Below are 18,208 nucleotides of genomic sequence, written 5' to 3' on the forward strand. Positions count from 1 at the left end.
AGTGCTCTTTGCAGGAGTTATCGTTCGTGGTTTAACAGAGAAAGAGAAACAGATCCAGAGTTTTTCTCTAAACCAACATCTTGCTTACTTGGAGAAACCCAGCCTTTGGACAATTGTGCTTTGAAAGACTGTAGCCCTTGCAAAAAAAAAAAAGAGTGAGTACCTTTGCTTCAGCCCAGTTTGGAGACTTTCTTTACAAACATTGGGTGGGGTGAGACATTCATTATTGGCCTTGCAGATAACCCAGACTTTCTGGCCATAAGCAGACATTCCTTTGCCGTAATTGGCTCTCAGCCAATTTGTAAGGCAATCTATTTTGGTGTTTTGGAAACTGTGATTCTGTCTTCACTTGCTGCTCATCTGTCAGGCCAGGCAGACTCAAGGGAATCATGCAGAATTTGCCCAGAGGCTTCTTGGGATCTGACACGGGTCCTGGAACGCCTCAGTTCAAGGCTGGGATATAATGGAGGAAAGGAGGGTTCCTTCTGGCAGACCAGACCATTCTCCGAAGGTCTCTCTGGAGACTCTCGTTCTGCCTGCTGTGTGGAAGGGATAGGAGTAGGCAACTCCAGGTGTCTCCTTCTCAGGGGCAGCTGGTTCTCTGGTTGGAGCTCCAGTCGCTCAAGACTTTTGTGCTGGATGTGGAACTTGGTCCTGGATTTGCCCAATTCTGTCTATCTTAGCTTATCAAGAGAGGGCAGCGTTCTTGCAAAAAGCACCTGCTTCTTCTCCGAAGAAATGCAAAGCAACTCAGCAGGAAACCCACCTGGCTAAGGAGAAGCTGGCAGAACCATTTTGCAGCTGTAACTGATCGAGGGAGAATATTTACTTAGCCGCCATCCAGAAACTGTAAAAGGGCCATTGTGATTTACAAGTGGTTCTTGTTTGCAGAGTTTTACCTTGTCAGCCCTTGATTAATGGGTTGTGCGGAGCAGAAGGGAAGATGGGTGTAAATAACGGAGGTGTGAAAAATGGCACTTCTGGAGGCTCCCTTTAAATCTGGGCAGACAGGTTAACACTTCAGATGCACCGGAGAATCAATTAGGGAGGCCAAGGAGTTGGGAAGGGGGCAGAGGCTTTGCCACAGAGGCCAGGTTGCCTTGGAGACTCCCCCCCCCCCAGCCTGGTTTATTCTCATGGGGGGGGGTCACTGGAGTGGGGCAGATTTATTATTTATTATTTGTATTTAATATGCTGCTCACTCTTAAAAAAGGACTCAGAGCATCTGATAATCACAACAACAATAAAAAAGCAATAAAAATACAGTATAGCAATAAAATCAACAATGTGATAAAAAACAATAATAGATAATAATAATAATAATTTAATAATAATTTATTAGATTTGTATGCCGCCCCTCTCCGAAGACTCAGGGCGGCTCAAGATGAGGACAAGGCCAAAGCAGCCTTGCCCAGATGTGAAGGCAGCCTTGTAGGGTAGACCATTTGGGTGTCCAACCTCTGCTTCTTGCAGAAGATGGCCCTCTCCCCCCCTCCCCCACAGCCTACCTTATTCTAAATCTCATGCATCGCAGTAGCGCAGTGGTTCGCGTTAGGAAGGGGGAGGCTCAGACGGTTTGGAATCCAGAAGGCGCATTCCAGGTCCCCTTTGCAAGAAGGCAGGTTGGCTGAGGGGACAGTGAATCCACAGCAGAAGGATGGAGATGGTACCCAGGTGATGGGTTCGCCAGATCAAAGGATATTAACATCTGTATCTGCAGAAATCCAACTGGCGCCCGCCTGCTGCTTACCTCCTTGTTTATATTTCTTGAGCATCTGTGGCTGTTGGCTGGGAAACAGATGCAGGAACACAGCAACCTCAAAGCAGGGTGACCCTGGCGGTTGGTATTACAGGGAGGAAGTCACATGGTTGAGATTCAGTGCCAAGGGCAGACCAGGCCACGCCTGGTCCTTGAAGAAGGTCGGTTCTTTCTTATACTTGAGAAATGGACGCTGGGTGTTGCAGAGACACCAATAACAGGGTGGAAGTGGAGTGCAGTTTGCAGGGGACATTTTTGGATAGCAGGGTGGAGGATTTGGGGCCTATTTCTTAAACGTCTGGCAAATCTTCCAGGTGCTTTTATTAATTAATTTATTTGTTTTTTATTTTTGTCAATCAAGTATAGGATTGTCGTTTATATTATATAAACATAACTTAGAAAGTCTTTCTTTTCCTGTCTTCACGTTTTCTCTTTCTTCTTCACCTTTTTCTTTCTGTGTTCTTTCTGTTTGTTTTTATAATTGTATCTGATTATCTCTTTTTTTGTCTGATTTTACATGCAAATAACTAATAAAGATTTTTTTTAAAAAGAAAGAAAATAATGATAAAAGAAGACAATAGGACAATAGAACAGGGACGGTGGGCACAATGGTGCACTTATGCATGCCCCTTACAGACCTCTTAGAAAAGGGGAGAAGTCAACTGTAGACTATCTAAGGTTGAAGATTTTGGGGTTGGGGGAAGAAACAACAAAGTCAGGTACAAAGTCATTCCAGGCGTTGATCACTCTGTTGCAGAAGTCAATCGAGTCAAGTCAATTGACAATAAGTCAATGAAGAATTTACACTCCATGTTTCACCTGGTGTTAGTTTCAAAGCTTCCAGGTTGGCACACTGGATGTCCTATAGATAGATAGATAGATAGATAGATAGATAGATAGATAGATAGATAGATAGATAGATAGATAGATAGATAGATAGATAGATAGTTAGATAGATAGATAGATAGATAGATAGATAGATAGATAGATAGATAGATAGTTAGATAGATAGATAGATAGATAGATAGATAGATAGATAGATAGATAGATAGATAGATAGATAGATAGATAGATAGATAGATAGATAGATTCTATGTTTCTAAATAGTATAAGGACAGACTAGATGGACCATGAGGTCTTTTTCTGCCACCAATCTTCTATGTTTCTATGTTTCCTCTGGTATTTGTTAATCTCAACTAGTAGCTACTACTACTACTTCACTTTCTAGAGTCTCAACATCCTTTTTGCATCGCGGTGACCAAAACTGAATGCCGTATTCCAAGTGTGGCCTTACCAAGGCTTTATAAAGTGGTATTAACACTTTGTGTGACTTTGATTCCATCCCTCTGTTAATGCAGCCTAGAACTGCGTTGGCTTTTTTGGCAGCTGCTGCACATGACTGGCTCATGTTTAAATGGTTGTCCACTAGGACAATGTCTCCCAACCTTGGCAACTTGAAGATATCTGGACTTCAACTCCCAGAATTCCCCAGCCAGCAGATGCTGGCTGGGGAATTCTGGGAGTTGAAGTCCAAATGTCTTCAAGTTGCCAAGGTTGGGAAACACTGCACTAGGACTCCAAGATCCCTCTCACAGTTACTTCTCTTGAGCAATGTTCCCCCCAGAGGGAGGAGATCTGTGTCTAATGACCGGCAGGGGGATTTTCACCCGTCCTTGGTGATTAGTTCAATGCCTAATTTCAAGCCTGTGTTAACACGAGAAGGCACAGGATTCTTCACACGGGCTCTGTAAACAGAACAGCGTGGCAGCAAATGCCCAGAGAATAAATTCTTGCCTCCACATTTGCACTATAGGCACGCCGTACTAATTAGCATGCTCTTAATTAAATAGCCCTTTTGATTTGCATCCAAATTACAATTGTTCCGGCTTTGGCTTTTATTAGGTTTTTAGCTTTTATTAGCTGCTGTTGTTGTCATTGTATTATTTTCCTCTCTAATAAGAGATTTGGGCTTTGTAGAAAAGCAAAGCTTGCTGGGTCTGGGCAGCCCAAGGTGAAAAGGTCCATTGCCTCCCCAACCATTCAGAGTCCTTTCGAGGGTTGCTTGCTGCATCCTATCAAAGGCCTTTCCTTCCTTCCTTCCTTCCTTCCTTCCTTCCTTCCTTCCTTCCTTCCTTCCTTCTCTTCCTTTTTACTTCCTTCTTTCCTACTTTCTTTCCTTCCTTTTTCCTTCCTTCTTTCCTTTCCTACCTTCTTTCCTTCCTTTCCTTTTCTTCCTTTTTCCTTCTTTCTTTCCTTCCTTCCTTTCCTTTTCTTCCTTTTTACTTCCTTCTTTCCTTTCCTACTTTCTTTCCTTCCTTTCCTTTTCTTCCTTTTTCCTTCCTTCTTTCCTTTCCTACCTTCTTTCCTTCTTTTCCTTTTCTTCCTTTTTACTTCTTTCTTTCCTTCCTTCCTTTCCCTTTCTTCCTTTTCCTTCCTTCATTTTCTTTCTTTTTACTTCCTTCTTTCCTTTCCTTTCCTTTCCTACTTCCTTTCCTTCCTTTCCCTTTCTTCCTTTTTCCTTCCTTCTTTCCTTTCCTACTTTCTTTCCTTCCTTTCCTTTTCTTCCTTTTTACTTCCTTTCTTCCTTCCTTTTCTTCCCTTTTCCTTCCTTCTTTCCTTCCTTCCTTCCTTCCTTTTCTTCCTTCCTTCCTTTCCTTCCTTCTTTCTCTCCTTTCCTTTTCCTTTTCCTTCCCCTCCCCTTCCCCTCCCCTCCTCCTTAGACAGGAATCTGAAGCTCTGTGCAGGCAAAGGGCACTTCCCCAGCTTCTAACCTTTCTTCCTCTATTGAAAGTCAGAGTATTAACTGCTCCACTGACCAGCCTCTCCATTAAAGACACACGGGGTATTTTTAGAAAATTGTTTGCCAATCACGTCCCCTCCGACGTCTGTGAAGAGCCTTTCGGCTGAAGCTTGTTTTATGTGCAAGCGGAGTGCAGCTGTGCCTCCTCCCCGCCCTCCCTTAATAGCCCCCTTGGTCTTCTGGGAAGCCACGGCAGCTGGGAAAGGTGGCCTTGGAGGAGGGGGGCCCTTGGGGGGAGGTCTGGGCTGGGCTGCTGTGACAGGCAAGGAGGACATTCCTGGAAGAGGCACATGGGTTCCTTCCCCGACTCTGCCAAGGTGGAGGCTAGAGTCCAAGGAGAGAATATACCGTATTTTCAGGAGTATAAGACGCACCTTAGTTTTGGGGGGGAGGAAAATAGGGAAAAGAATCTGCTTACCAGATACTGGCTAGCATCCTTAGTGTGGTCAGTTTCAGCACATTGTTTTATCCCCTGGTTAGGGCTTAAAAAACCTTATTTGGAGAGAGTAACAGTGAAAGAGCTTGCAAGCCAGTAAGAGCTGGGAACATCATGAGCACCTGGAAAGAAACACTCGGAGCAAGTAGAGCAATGGAAAAAACCCTGCAAAGACTCAGGGCTTGGAGAACATTCTCCGCAGAGCTTGATGCACCAAAGGCCCAGGTGGAGTCTGCTCGGACGGAGAGAGAGGCTGACTAATGAAGACCGAAATCACTTGGTCCTCTGCTGCCTCTCCATCGCCTCCCTCCGCTGTCCTCTCTACTGACTTCCTCCTCCTTTCCTGGTGCTGCAGGGCGTCGATTTCTGCCCGGGACAGAACATTTCCGGAGTGACCACCCATGAGCAAGTGGAGCACTCGAAGCTGCCCCTGGTCTTCCACTTGGGGAAGGACCCCGGAGAAAAGTATCCCCTCAGGTGAGGCGGCAAGGGCACCTGAGCAGGAGGAGCCTCCCCTCCAGGGAAGAGAAGGGGGCTATGTGGGGGGGGGATGCTGGGGGGGGCGAGACAGGACTGCTCTAGGCTGACCTTTGGTCATTCATTCTCCTCCGCTCCACTGATCAGTCCAAGGGAAGCTGGGTTTTGGAAAGGGCTCAGGCTCAAGACCTTCCTCTCTGCAGTCCCAGGTTTCCTTCCAGGGCAGAGGTGGGTTGTGCCTTCACATCTTCTCCACAGACTCAAGGCAGCTCACATCAGAGAGAAATACAAAATACACTGCTCAAAAGAATAAAGGGGACCCTCAAAGAACCCACCCGAGATCTGAATGAATGAAGTGCTCTCCTTGAATGCTTTGTTCTGTACAAAGTTGAATGTGCTGACAACATGTGAAATTGATGGTCAGTCAGTGTTGCTTCCTAGGTGGACAGTTTGATTTCACACAAGTTTGATTGACTTGGAGTTATATTGTGTTGTTTAAGTGTTCCCTTTATTTTTTTTTTAGCAGTGTACAAAATAGAGCGTGTAAGAAATCTAATGTTAAAATGGTTTAAAACCCCCAGTTCATGAAAGTAATCATCCTACCCATTCATAAGAACATAACATAACAGGAGCCCTGCTGAATCAGGCCAAAGCCCATCGAGTCCAGCCTTCTGTGTCCCACAGTGGCCCCCCAATTGTCCATGGGGATCTTGAGCAGAAAGAGAAGGCAAGACCCTCCCTTTCCCCTGACCCCCAACAAATGGGACTCAAGGGAACCCTGCCTGCCTCAACCAACATAGAGGCAGCACATGGACATCCGTTTCAATAACCACCTATGATACACTTGGCATCCCTGAATCTGTCTAATCCTGCCTTGAAGCTCTCCAGGCTGACAGCTGTCACCACCTCTTCTGGAAGGGAATTCCATCAACCAAGGACCCTCTCTTACCTATGACCTTTAGGGAGGGCCCCCTCGTCCTAGTATTGTGTGATAGAGAAAATATTTCTTCTCTATCCACCTTTTCTATCCCATGCAGGATTTTATACACTTTGATCAAGTCCCCCCTTCAAGGCCGTCTTTCAAGGCTGAAGAGACCAAGGCGTTGCAACCTGGTTTCATAAGGGAGGGGCTCATTCACAACATCGGCCAAAGCTAGACATTTCTAGTCATGCTGCAAACAGAGGGGAAACATGGCTGGGACAGAGCTGTGTGCTACACACACACACACACACACACCCTCAGTTCCGAGGTGCTGACGCTGCAGGCCACGGCAGGGTTAACCAGGGAACGAGCTCCATCCTCCATTTCCGCTTCAAGTGGGAGGAGAGATTGCAGGAGCACAATTAACGCTAAATGAACTAAATGCGCATCACACCTGTGCCTGGGACCACCTGCCTCCCCTTCCAGTCCTGATTGGCTCTCTGGGGACCTCCCAGAGGTAAAGTGTTAATTAGCCTAATGACCCTGGACTCCGTCCACTCCGTGCTGCCTTCATCCGGAGTCTGGAATAATTCTGGCACGCGGTGAATCTCGCAGGCAGCCTCCTCTTCGCGCCACCTGCTCCCCTGGCACCGGTTCACGCTTCCCTTTCATCCTCCCGCTGCAATTCCCAGCCGCTCTTGAGACGGAATACAAATTTGGGGAGTCCCAGGGCAGAGCGGCCTGTCGCTTGGCGGAGACGAGAGGCATTCAAGACACTGTGCAGGTGTAGCCACAACAGCTACCGCAAACATTGTGGATTCGAATGGAGCTCCCTTGTCGGTTATTTGGGGAGCAGAGGGGTGATCTGGCCTGGTTTGCTGTTGGCCTTCTCCTCTGGGGAGGGGAACCCAAAACCAGGATTCGGTTCTGCAGTCTGTTCTGGGTTCCCCAAAGATGAGTGAGCACCCAGGGCAGTTTTGCCCATCCTTGTACAGCATCGTCTCTCAACCTTGGTCATTGTGAGAAGTCTGGACTTGCAACTCCCAGAATCCGGCTAATAGTATGGCTGGGATTGAATTTGATTGGACGGTTTTAAATGTCCAGGGTTTTAAGATTTAGGTTTTATGCTTGTTGGGGTTTCATAAATGTTGTCTTTTGTATCGATTTTATTGATGTTTATTTATTATTTATCAATTAGATTTTTATGCTGCTCTTCTCCTAAGACTCAGGGTGGCTCACATCAAGGGTTTCTCTTGTAAACCACCCTGAGTCTACTAGAGAAGGGAGGCCTAGAAATCCAACTTACTAACTAACTAACTAACTAACTAACTAACTAACTAACTAACTAACTAACTAACTAACTAACTAACTAACTTAATTCCCCAGCCAGCCCGCTGGGAATTTATTTATTATTTATTTATTATTTATTATTCGGATTTCTAGCCTGCCCTTCTCCAGCAGACTGGTGGCAGCTTGCAGCATGAAAGAATACAAAATAGATAGTTATAAAATCCAAACCTAAAAGCAACCCTAAAATTGCATCCTGGGGATCAAAGGCCTGGTCTCTAAAAGTGGCCAAGATTGAGAAATGCTGTCGTGGAGGCTCTGATGCTCCATGACACAGGATACATTTTGCTGCGCGGTAGATCCCCTACAGCAGGGGCCTCCAAACTCCGTCACTTTAAGACTTGTGGACTTCAACTCCCAGCATTCCCCAGCCAGCCAGGGAGTTGAAGTCCACAAGTCTTAAAGTGACCAAGGTTGGAGACCTCTGCCCTACAGCTTGACTTCCTGGCAGAGCAGGCAAGATCGGATCACCAGCCAGGGCAACTTCCCTTTGTCGGCTTCCTTCCTCTTGGTTCAGAGTTGTGGTCCAGCCCCCCCTCTTTCCCCCCATCCCGGACTTCGATTGCAATCAATGAGAGACCCATCACACGCTTCCTTTGGGGTCCTGGGGGGTTGCCCAAGAAGATGGCGCTGATAGGCTGCCCCGACAATCCCAGGCTTGTGAGCGCGGTTGGTTTTGGAGAAGGATGTGGGCCGGCCGCAGCCCGACAGCTGGGCACCATGGTGGAGCTCGGACCGGAAGCCAAAAGGAAGCCTGAGTGGGCTGTGGTTTCCATGTGGTCTCCAAATGTGGATTTGCACTTGTTTGTTTCCCTAAGGGACTTTTAAGATGATAGACAGAACGTGATTGCTGAGTCTGAGCCCTGAGATGGGCTTGAAATGAGGCCACAGAGAAAAGGAGCCATTGATCCACTTAAACAAATACCTGCCAATGTTTATAATCCTGATAAGAATTGGGGGGGGGGGACAAGAGGAGGGAGGAGCTGCTCCTTAAGGGAGAGGACAAACCCCCAGCAACCCACCCTTCTCTGTGCCTAGGGCAGTCGGGGCGCAGAGAGCGATGGGGCCTTTCTTCTATGGAGGGGGGGCATTGAACACCCCCAAGAGGGGATCTGCTCTGTTAGGGGGGGCAAGGGGACCTGCTCTCTTTCTGCCTCTAAGGTCCTTAACTGGAGAGGGTCAGGAAGCAATTGATGAGAAATACTTTGGACTTTTGAAAAACTGGCAAAGTTGGGTCCAAAGACGGGCTACAAGAATGGTGGAAGGTCTTAAGCATAAAACTTATCAAGAAAGAGTTAATGAACTCCATCTGTATAGTCTGGAGGACAGAAGGGAAAGGGGGGACATGATTGAAACATTTAAATATGTCAAAGGGTTAAATAAGGTCCAGGAGGGAAGTGTTTTTAATAGGAAAGTGAACACAGGAACAAGGGGACACAATCTGAAGTTAGTTGGGGGAAAGATCAAAGGCAACATGAGAAAATATTATTTTACTGAAAGAGTAGTAGATCCTTGGAACAAACTTCCAGCAGACGTGGTTGGTAAATCCACAGCAACTGAATTTAAACATGCCTGGGATAAACATATATCCATTGTAAGATACAGGAAATAGTATAAGGGCAGACTAGATGGACCAGGAGGTCTTTTTCTGCCGTCAGACTTCTATGTTTCTATGTTCTATGTTTCTATATACCATGACCCCCAGCAAGGAATGAAGTTCCCTTTCCCTGGACAATATTAGCCAGTCCTCTGTTGCTTTCATTGGGATCCCTGCATTGAACAAGGGGTCAGACTGGATGGCCTCAAATGGACCCCTCCTGTCCTGGGATTCTACAAAGCTCCAGTTGGCTAGGTCGACTCGCCAGGGCAGTGATGGCGATCCTTTTTGGGGGGCTCGCATGCGTGAAAATCAGCTGGCTGAAACCTGGCTAAGTCTTGCGTGCCCTCCAACATGGCTCCACATGCCACGCGTGCCATAGATTCACCATCACGGGGCTAGGGTGTCCTCAACCAACCGATGGCTTAGGAAACAGTCGAGACCCTGGCCAGGTATGCCCCCCGTTCCTTGTCTTTGGGGCCTCTGTGACGACTGTGTTTCCATTCCAGCTTCTCCAGCGCTGAATACCAGTCTGTCTTGGAAAGGGTCTCTCCCATCGTCCAAGAGCACAAGGCCACGCTGGTCCCGGGGCAGCCTCAGCTGAACGTCTGCGACAGGGCAGTCATGGTAAGGCATTGGTCTTCGTGCTGCACGCCCACCTCCCGCCCAGCCTTTACCAGGGAAGAGCCATAGGGCTGGTTTTCTCTCAAAATGACCCTGGTATTCCCAAAGGGGAGGAATATTTATTCATTTATTGGATTTGTATACCGCCCCTGTCCGAGGACTCGGGGCAGCTCACAACATATCAAAAGAACATAGCAATACATCTAATAATTTATTTATTTATTATTTATTTATTACTTAGATTTGTATGCCGCCCCTCTCCGAAGATCCAATAATAGGATTGAAAAAACTTTAAAACTCCAATATGGTTTAAAAGCATTCGTCATCATTCATTCATTCAACAAAATATGCTAAGACCCTTGTTGCTCAGGGCAGCTAGGGTCTAATGGCCCCAAGCCTAGTGGCATAAATAGGTCTTTAAACTTTTACGGAAGGCACGGAGGGTGGGGGCAGTGCGAATCTCCAGGGGCAGCTGATTCCAGAGAACCGGGGCCTCCACAGAGAAGGTTCTTCCTCTAGGCCCTGCTAAACAACATTGTTTGGTTGACGGGACCCTGAGGAGGCGGACTCTCTCTATATATATATTTGAACATTATATATTTCTATATAATGGTCTATATAATATATAATAAAAGGAGACATATATGGAAAACCCAGTTATCCGCTGCAAAAAGTCCCATCAGTCTTATTTTTATCGGTTTTGCTTAGCATGAAATCCCAAGGAAGTTTTTGCAAGCGACAGCAACAGCCTACATTTAGGAGAGGGAAAGAAACCCGGCTTTTGCAGCAGTCAGACCCGGGAATCCTAGTTGGGATGAGGTCTTAAGAAATAAGCCACAATTCCCTGGGTGCCCATTGGTCTAAGCCATAGAAGCCACAATGGCTGGCTTGGCATAACCTGAGTCCAAACCACACGGGATGGTTTGCGGAACAGGAGGCTCCTCTGCAGCCCCCTTAAGAGGCTGCTCTTAGTGGGGTGAGCATGCCTTCTGCCCCACAGCTGCACTTCCTCCCCTTTGCATTTCGGGAGTGGAAAGTGGGCTGTGAAAGCCCCGTTAATTGTCCTTCAAGTTGCCCAGAGATTGGGGGGGGGGCAGTCTTCCCAGGGCCTCCTGCTCTTCTCTTGGGATATTACTGCCCCCTGGTGTCAGCCGTGCAGAATTCAGAGCTCCAGCAGGGGCCAGGCAGTGGTTGGCTCCCCCCCCATCACCCTTTGCCTTGGAAGCCTGAAGAATGTTCCCTCTCTGCTGACCTTGCCTCTCCTCTGCACAATTCCAGCCCATTCCCCCCTTCAGTGCCGCTATGTAAATGCCTCCTAATCCATCAGTTGCCAGACAAATCCATCAAACTGCTCATTACAGCAGCAATGTTCTTCTAGGCCTCACCTACAAAAAGATGTTGATAAAACTGAACGGGTCCACTACAAGGATGGTGGAAGGTCTTCAGCATAAAACGTATCAGGAAAGACTTCATGGACTCCATCTGTGTAGTCTGGAGGACAGAAGGGAAAGGGGGGACAGGATCGAAAAGGGTTCAATAAGGTCCAGGAGGGAAGTGTTTTTAATAGGAAAGTGAACACAAGAACAAAGGGACACAATCTGAAGTTAGTTGGGCGAAAGATCAGAAGCAACATGAGAAAATATTGTTTTACTGAAAGAGTAGTAGATGCTTGGAACAAACTTCCAGCAGACGTGGTAGATAAATCCACAGTAACTGAATGTAAACATGCCTGAGATAAACATATATCCATCCTAAGATAAAATACAAAAAAATAGTACAAGGGCAGACTAGATGGACCATGAGGTCTTTTTCTGCCGTCAGTCTTCTATGTTTCTGTGTTTCTACTTCCATCAATACCAGAGTGATGGGTGATGAGATCTGACTCTCTCTCTCTCTCTCTCTCTTCCAGAACTGGGCTCCTCCGGGCTGTGAGAAGCTGGGCAAGTGTTTGAAAGCTCCCCCTGCTGACCCAAAGAAATGCTTTTGGCCTCACTGAGGGCCTAGCCTTGGCAAGCCTCTGTCCAGCAATTCTGCCCTGGGAGAAGGGGACTCCAGCTTCTTCTGCTGCTGCCGCTGTTTGTTCAGAAGAAAGCCTTCCAGGGATCACCCCGGAAGGGTCCCTTTGGCGCAGGGGTCTCCTGTCCTTGAACTGGGGCGGCTTTAATCCCTCTGAAGTGAGGCCCTCTGGAAATGGGGGAAATGCTGGATGCCCTTGTAACTGCAGGGCCTCCTTCAGAGGAATGGCCGGCCCCAAACAGGCTGCAGGGGAAGAGACTGGATCAGCCGAAGCCTTTTCAGGACACTGCAGGTGCTCTGATTGGAGCTACCTGCTTTTCGGGAAGTGCCAAACCCTTACATGAAGGAGCTTTTGCTACTGTGATTTTTTCAAAAGTAAAAATAAATGAATTAGTTTTATATCTGTTGAATACTGCTGAGCCTTTGTAAGAAAGGGAGGCTGATGATCTATCCGAGCGGTGTGGGGGTGTCTTTTGGGGGGGCGCTAGGAGGCCCTGCCTTTGAAACGGGGGGGGGGGGCTGCTGGAAGGCTCCTCCTGGGACGCAAGCAGAAGGGGAGGCTGCAGCCTCTAGGGAGGGTCTCCAGAAGGGGGCAGCTAAGGTGGACAGGCGATGTGTACTTGTCCCTGTGGCTCTGAGTGCTGGCGGAGTCCAGAACAATTCTGCCACTGCACCTGGGCACCCCTGCGTCTCCTGCCTATGTGCTGAACTCCACCCGCACTCAGAGCCACCTGGACGAGCACACCTTAGCAGCCCACCCGGGAGGGGAGAGGCCGGAGGGCGGCACCTGGGACCTTGCGTGCACCTTGGCCCAGCCCTGGGGTAGCCCAGGTCCGCTCTTCTGTGACATGTGGACTTCAACGCCCAGAATTCCTGACCCAATCATGTCTGCTCAGGAATTCTGGGAGTTGAAGTCCACAAGTCATAGAAGATCCGACTTGGGCAACCCCTGGGCCAGCCGGCGCGGGGCGGGGCGTCTTCCCGGAAGGGCCCACCCTGTCCTGCAATTCGGGGGAGGGGGGCGCGGGGCATTCGGGAGCCCCTCCCTTCCCGCCCCCCCCCCCCCCGCCACAGCGCGTCCAGTGGTTCCTCCCTGCCTGCGCGCGCCACTCGCTTTCCCTCGCCGCAGCCAGGAGCGGCCTCTCCTCCTCTCCGCCATGAGCTCCACCGACGAGCAGAAGCGCAGCCTGATCCGCCAGCGGATTCGGGACTTCCCGGACTTCCCTTCGCCCGGCGTCCTCTTCCGGTAAGCGGCCCCGGACTCCGCGGGGCAGCCGCCTCCCTCCCGCGGGCTGCAGAGCCGAACGGAGCCGCCTGCAGCGCCCTTTGCCCGGGCCCGCGTGGCCGCCTCTCCCTCCCTCCCTCCCTCGGGCCTCTGCAGCTGCCCAGGCGCCCCAAGGGTGGAGGAGACGCCGCGGGAACAAGAGCGAGAGCCTGTGGACCTCTCGACCCTTGCAGCCCCTCCAAGCCCTCTACAGACTCAGCCTCTCGCCCCCACCACTCTGGGTCCTCATTTTGTCCACTTCGGAAAGACAGAAGCCTTTGTCCACCTTGAGCTGGTCGGGATCGAACTCCTGGCAATGGGCAGAGTTAGCCTGAAATATTGTAATCCTTGGCCTTGGGAAGGAAGGAAGGGAAAGAAAGGAGGGAAGGGAGGGCAAGAAGGAAGGAAAGGGGGAGGGAAGGAAGGAAAGAATAGTATTTAAACTTTTTCCAGCCCCTTCTAAGCTGTTTACAGTCTCAGCCTCTCGCCCCAACAATCTGGCTCCTCCTTTGACCCATCTGGAAGGCTGAGTCAACTTTGAGCTTGGTCAGGATCAAACTCCTGGCAATGAGCAGAATTGGCCTGAAATATTGTATCATTGGCCTTGGGAAGGAAAGAGGGAAGGAAGACAATAGAAGGAGGGGAGGAGAGGGGAGAAAGGGAGGAATAGCATTTAAACTGTTTCCAGCCCTCTCTAAGCAGTTCACAGAGTCAGCCTCTTGCCCCCAACAATCTGGGTCGTCATTTGGCCCACCTCGGAAGGAGGGAAGGCTGAGTCTCAACCTGGACGCTACTGAGATTCGATCTGCCAAACTGCTGGCAGCCAGCGATCAGCAGAAGGAGCTGACAGTACTGCACTCTAACCACTGCACCATCAAGGCTCTTTTTAAAAAGGCACTGGTGGGAGGGGATGATGGGTCTCTCAATTGCCGTGCCCGGAGCCTCTTTCCCATTTTTGGGAAGGTCAAACTTGGGGGTGAAAGGAACTTGTAGCACTTTCCCCCAACACCCCCCCCCCTTGGAATCACCTTGGAAAGTCCAGCAGACTCAACGCAGTCTCCCAGGGCAGCCCTTGAATTGTAGAAAAGTGGGGTTGTAGTGCCAAGTGGGGCATTTCCAGCCTTGTGGTGCCCCCCCATCCCTTTCCTTCTCCCCCCACAGGGACATCAGCCCCATGTTGAAGGACCCCGTGGCCTTCAAGGCAGCGATCGACCTGCTGGAATCCTACATCAGGGCCTCCCACAAGAACATTGACTACATCGCAGGTGAGTGACAGAAAGAGGGAGGTTGTGGCCTCAGTTGTGTAGCTTTGGGAGGGGACACAAAGGCCCCTTCTCCTCCTCTCCTGAGCTTCTGCCTCCCAACTCTCCCCTCTTCCTGCAGAGGCAGGTAAGTCTCAAAAAGTCCTCCTAGCTTAGTGTGTCTTGGCTTTTGTTGCTGGCCTGAGGCTCTTAATAATCTTTATTAATTATATACATTAAAAAATGTACATAAACAACAAATGACAATGAAGACAAAATAAGAAAACAAAGCAAATGTAATATAGGCATCTATGGTGCACTAATAAAGAATATCGTAAAGGCAATAAGGTGAGATTTAGGTAATATATTAAATACGTTCAATCTATAATGTTTGTTCGTATTAACTATATTTCTGTATTCTATATCTTCATAAAACTACTTTGTATTAGGTTTTCCTATGTATGAATGTATCATAATGTTAACTTCTGTTTGAGGTATTTATGAAGTTTCTATGGTTTATTTCTGTGCTAAATTGTCAACCATATGGTTGATACTTGAATAAAAGCGACTTAGAGGCTATCATATTGAGTCTGCGGAGAGGGGCGGCATACAAATCCAATAAATGAATGAATGAATGAATGAATGAATGAATGAATGAATGAATGAATGAATGAATGAATGAATGAATGAATGAATGAATAAATAAATAAATAAATAGCTAGCAACTCTCCTTCTAAGTCTCTTTATTGCTCTTTTTATTGCATTAATTCTGACACTGCCTTCCTTGGAGAAACTCACCAACCCTAAACTTTTGTCTGAACTTGGCTTTCTCCCAGTTGTGCCAAGTTTTTTTATGGAAAGATGGTGGTTTGCTTCACTCCGGCACAGGGGGCTTCATTCACCCCCTGCTGCTTGCCAGGACCCCCTCCTGGTGGCCTTGCCCTCTGGGGTGACCCTCCTTTGCTCTGTTCCGCCAGGCCTGGATTCCCGCGGCTTCCTCTTCGGGCCAGTGTTGGCGCAGAGGTTGGGGGTGGGATTCCTGCTCATCCGCAAGAAAGGGAAGCTCCCGGGAGACACCGAATCCATCTCCTACGCGCTGGAATACGGCAAGGTGAGTTTGTGCGGCTCCGACAAAGTTGTGGGTCCTGCGACCCTGGAGGTTTTTAAGAAGAGATTGGTAGAGTGCTTGGGTAGGCCAAGTGGCACATGGACTTCAACTCCCAGTGTTCCTGACCTAGCATGATTGGCTCAGGAATTCTGGGAGTTGAAGTCCACAAGTCATAGTCGAGCCCACTTGGCCTATCCCTGGCATAGGGTGGTTGGACTAGAAGACCTCCAGGGCCCCTTCCAACTCTGTTAGGGGCTTGTGGCTGAGTGGCCAAGGGCAACCTGTGGGATTTGGGGGAAAAGACCCTCTGTTCTCCTTCCTTCCTTCCTGCAGGCGGAACTAGAAGTCCAGAAGGACGCGGTGGAGCCAGGCCAGAGAGTCATCATAGTGGACGATCTGCTGGCAACGGGAGGTAAGGGACTGCAGGCTTCTTGCGACACCAGGACAAGTCTCGCAACTTCTGAATGGTTTCCAGAGGTTTTGCAACTTCTGCAGGACATTGTGTGCCATGCGGGTGGGGGAAATTCGGGGGTTTCCCAGGAGTGAGAGAGTGAACTCAGTTGTGAAGAAAGGAAGAGGTGGGGGGGGGGGGGAGTGAATTTGGGCTGTGGTTTCGCATGGCAATTACCTTCTCCTTTTTAAAAGGTGGTTTTTATAGCCAAAAAATAAGAGGGCTGGCCTTCTCAAAGTGCGTTTCTAGTGCTTAAGAACTCTGAAGGGTCAAATGGGAGGTTGACCCTTCCAGCCCTTTGCTCCCAGATGGCCACCATCTCTGCTATTGCAAGCCTATGAGTGGGGCAGGGTCTTTTCCTTTGATTGCCGCCTCCACAGCTGGTAGGGAGAGAAGGATGGCACCTAACCCAGAAGCCACGTGGCCCTCATAATTGGCATCCAGGTTAGCAGCATACAATATAGGTCGGCAGGATCACGGGGCAGGGCCTTTTCTGTTGCTGCCCCGGCTCTATGGAACCAACTCTTCCCCCCAACCACCACCAATATACACACTGCTCTCACCCTACTGGCTTTTTGAAAAGCTGTTCAGACCTGGCTTTGTCGACAGGCCTGGGGGGGCGTGAATTTTAACCAGATGTGCCCAAATCATTTTTGTTTAATATGGATGTTTATTAGATGGGTGGGGGGATGTTGGGGGGGGGTTATAATTGTGTTTGTTAGAATCATGGGGTTTTTATGTATTGTTTGACTTTTTTATTATTGTACCATTATATTGTTTTCATTGTTGTAAGCCAGTGTTTCCCAACCTTGGCCACTTGAAGATATTTGGACTTCAACTCCCAGAATTCCCCAGCCAGCATTGGCATCCGCTGACTGGGGAATTCTGGGAGTTGAAGTCCAAATACCTTCAAGTGGCCAAGGTTGGGAGACACTGTTGTAAGCCTCCCTGAGTCCTACAGGATTGGGCGGCATAGAAGTCGATTAAATTAAAGTGGCGAAAGTGTTGAACTGGGAGTGGAACGACTTCTGCTCTCGAAAGGAACGGCAGGACCTACATTTATCGTAATACACTGCTCAAAAAAATAAAGGCAACACTTAAACGGCACAATATAATTCCAAGTAAATCAAACTTCGGTGAAATCAAACTGTCCACTTAGAAAACAACACTGATTAACAATCCATTTCATTTTGTTGTCAGCACATTGAACTTTGTACAGGACAAAGTCTTCAATGAGAATATTTCATTCATTCAGACCTAGGATGCGTCCTTCGAGTGGTTCCTTTATTCCTTTTGAACAATGTATTTTCCCATCGTCCTCGTGCCCCCCCCCTTTAACAGCCCCTCTCCCTCCTTTTCTCCCAGGAACCATGCGCGCTGCCTGTGAGCTGATGACGAAGCTGCAGGCCGACATCTTGGACTGCCTGGTGCTGATCGAACTGTCCTTCCTGAAAGGCGTGGACGCCCTGAAGCCCTTTCCCCTCTACTCCCTCTTGCAATATCACTGATGCTCTGGGTTAGCTCCCCCCACCCCCCAACTCGGGTCCACTGTCCAGTTTCCCAGCCCTGAATTTCCCAATGTGGGGGAGGGGAGGAGGAGGCCACGTCTCTGCACACTGGCCAAACCTTGACCGGTCCGGAAAGAGCCGGGTGTAGTTCCCTTACACGCACAGTACCTTAAATACGATTTGAAACCTGAACCACAAGGGCAGCCCCAGACCTCTGGCCATACAGCCCCACTGGTTATAGCTGGGACACGTGTGGATCTGTTCCCAGGAAGGATGAAGTGGACTCTGGTGCGTTCACGGTCCCTCCCAGAAACAAGGTGGGCCCACTGCCTCCAGAAAACCAGTTTGCCGGGTGGGTCTTAAGCAACCCAACCACAAAACCATTTGACTTCCCTCTTAAGTCAACTTAAGTTCAGTCCCTGGCAATCCCACTCCAATAAAGGCCGGACGGAATAGAGGCTGAGCGTGTTGGTCTGCATAGTTTGCGTGACTTGACCGGACCAGGAGGTGCTTTTTCCTAACTGCCCTGCGAGGGGGAGAATTATGTTTTGTGACCAGAGCTGCTCATTTTGCTACCTTAGAAATCACTGGAAGGATGACTTCTGTACAACTGTTTTGCTAATAAAGACACACACTCTTGTACACCTGGCGGGGCTTC

At 48.8% G+C, this 18,208-nt stretch overlaps 2 protein-coding genes across 2 annotated transcripts in view; both read left to right on the top strand.

Moving 5' to 3' along the window:
- GALNS (galactosamine (N-acetyl)-6-sulfatase) overlaps window positions 1-12,377 on the top strand; it is a 38,872-nt gene extending 26,495 nt beyond the window's left edge. The window contains exons 12-14 of the mRNA XM_070761810.1: window positions 5,351-5,472; window positions 9,848-9,965; window positions 11,872-12,377. Of these exons, the coding sequence (XP_070617911.1) occupies window positions 5,351-5,472; window positions 9,848-9,965; window positions 11,872-11,958 (327 nt within the window). The 3' untranslated portion in view covers window positions 11,959-12,377. The remainder of the gene's footprint in view (window positions 1-5,350; window positions 5,473-9,847; window positions 9,966-11,871) is intronic.
- An 8-nt stretch (window positions 12,378-12,385) lies between these two features.
- Window positions 12,386-18,198, top strand: APRT (adenine phosphoribosyltransferase). Its single transcript, XM_070761814.1, has 5 exons — window positions 12,386-13,224; window positions 14,404-14,507; window positions 15,461-15,594; window positions 15,925-16,003; window positions 17,408-18,198. The coding sequence occupies exons 1-5, from the start codon at window positions 12,827-12,829 to the stop codon at window positions 17,548-17,550; spliced, it is 858 nt and encodes a 285-aa protein (XP_070617915.1). The 5' UTR covers window positions 12,386-12,826; the 3' UTR covers window positions 17,551-18,198.
- Window positions 18,199-18,208: the final 10 nt, after the last annotated feature.

Source organism: Erythrolamprus reginae, chromosome 9 (assembly GCF_031021105.1).
Source record: "Erythrolamprus reginae isolate rEryReg1 chromosome 9, rEryReg1.hap1, whole genome shotgun sequence".
In the NCBI taxonomy this organism is placed as follows: domain Eukaryota; kingdom Metazoa; phylum Chordata; class Lepidosauria; order Squamata; family Dipsadidae; genus Erythrolamprus; species Erythrolamprus reginae.

Bases quoted from the DNA above. Each gene is read 5' to 3' on its own strand.
- APRT (XM_070761814.1), top strand. From the start codon at position 12,827: ATGTGGACTTCAACGCCCAGAATTCCTGACCCAATCATGTCTGCTCAG. The intron at 14,508-15,460 runs GTGAGTGACAGA...CTGTTCCGCCAG, and splicing joins GAACATTGACTACATCGCAG to GCCTGGATTCCCGCGGCTTC. The intron at 16,004-17,407 runs GTAAGGGACTGC...CTTTTCTCCCAG, and splicing joins CGATCTGCTGGCAACGGGAG to GAACCATGCGCGCTGCCTGT.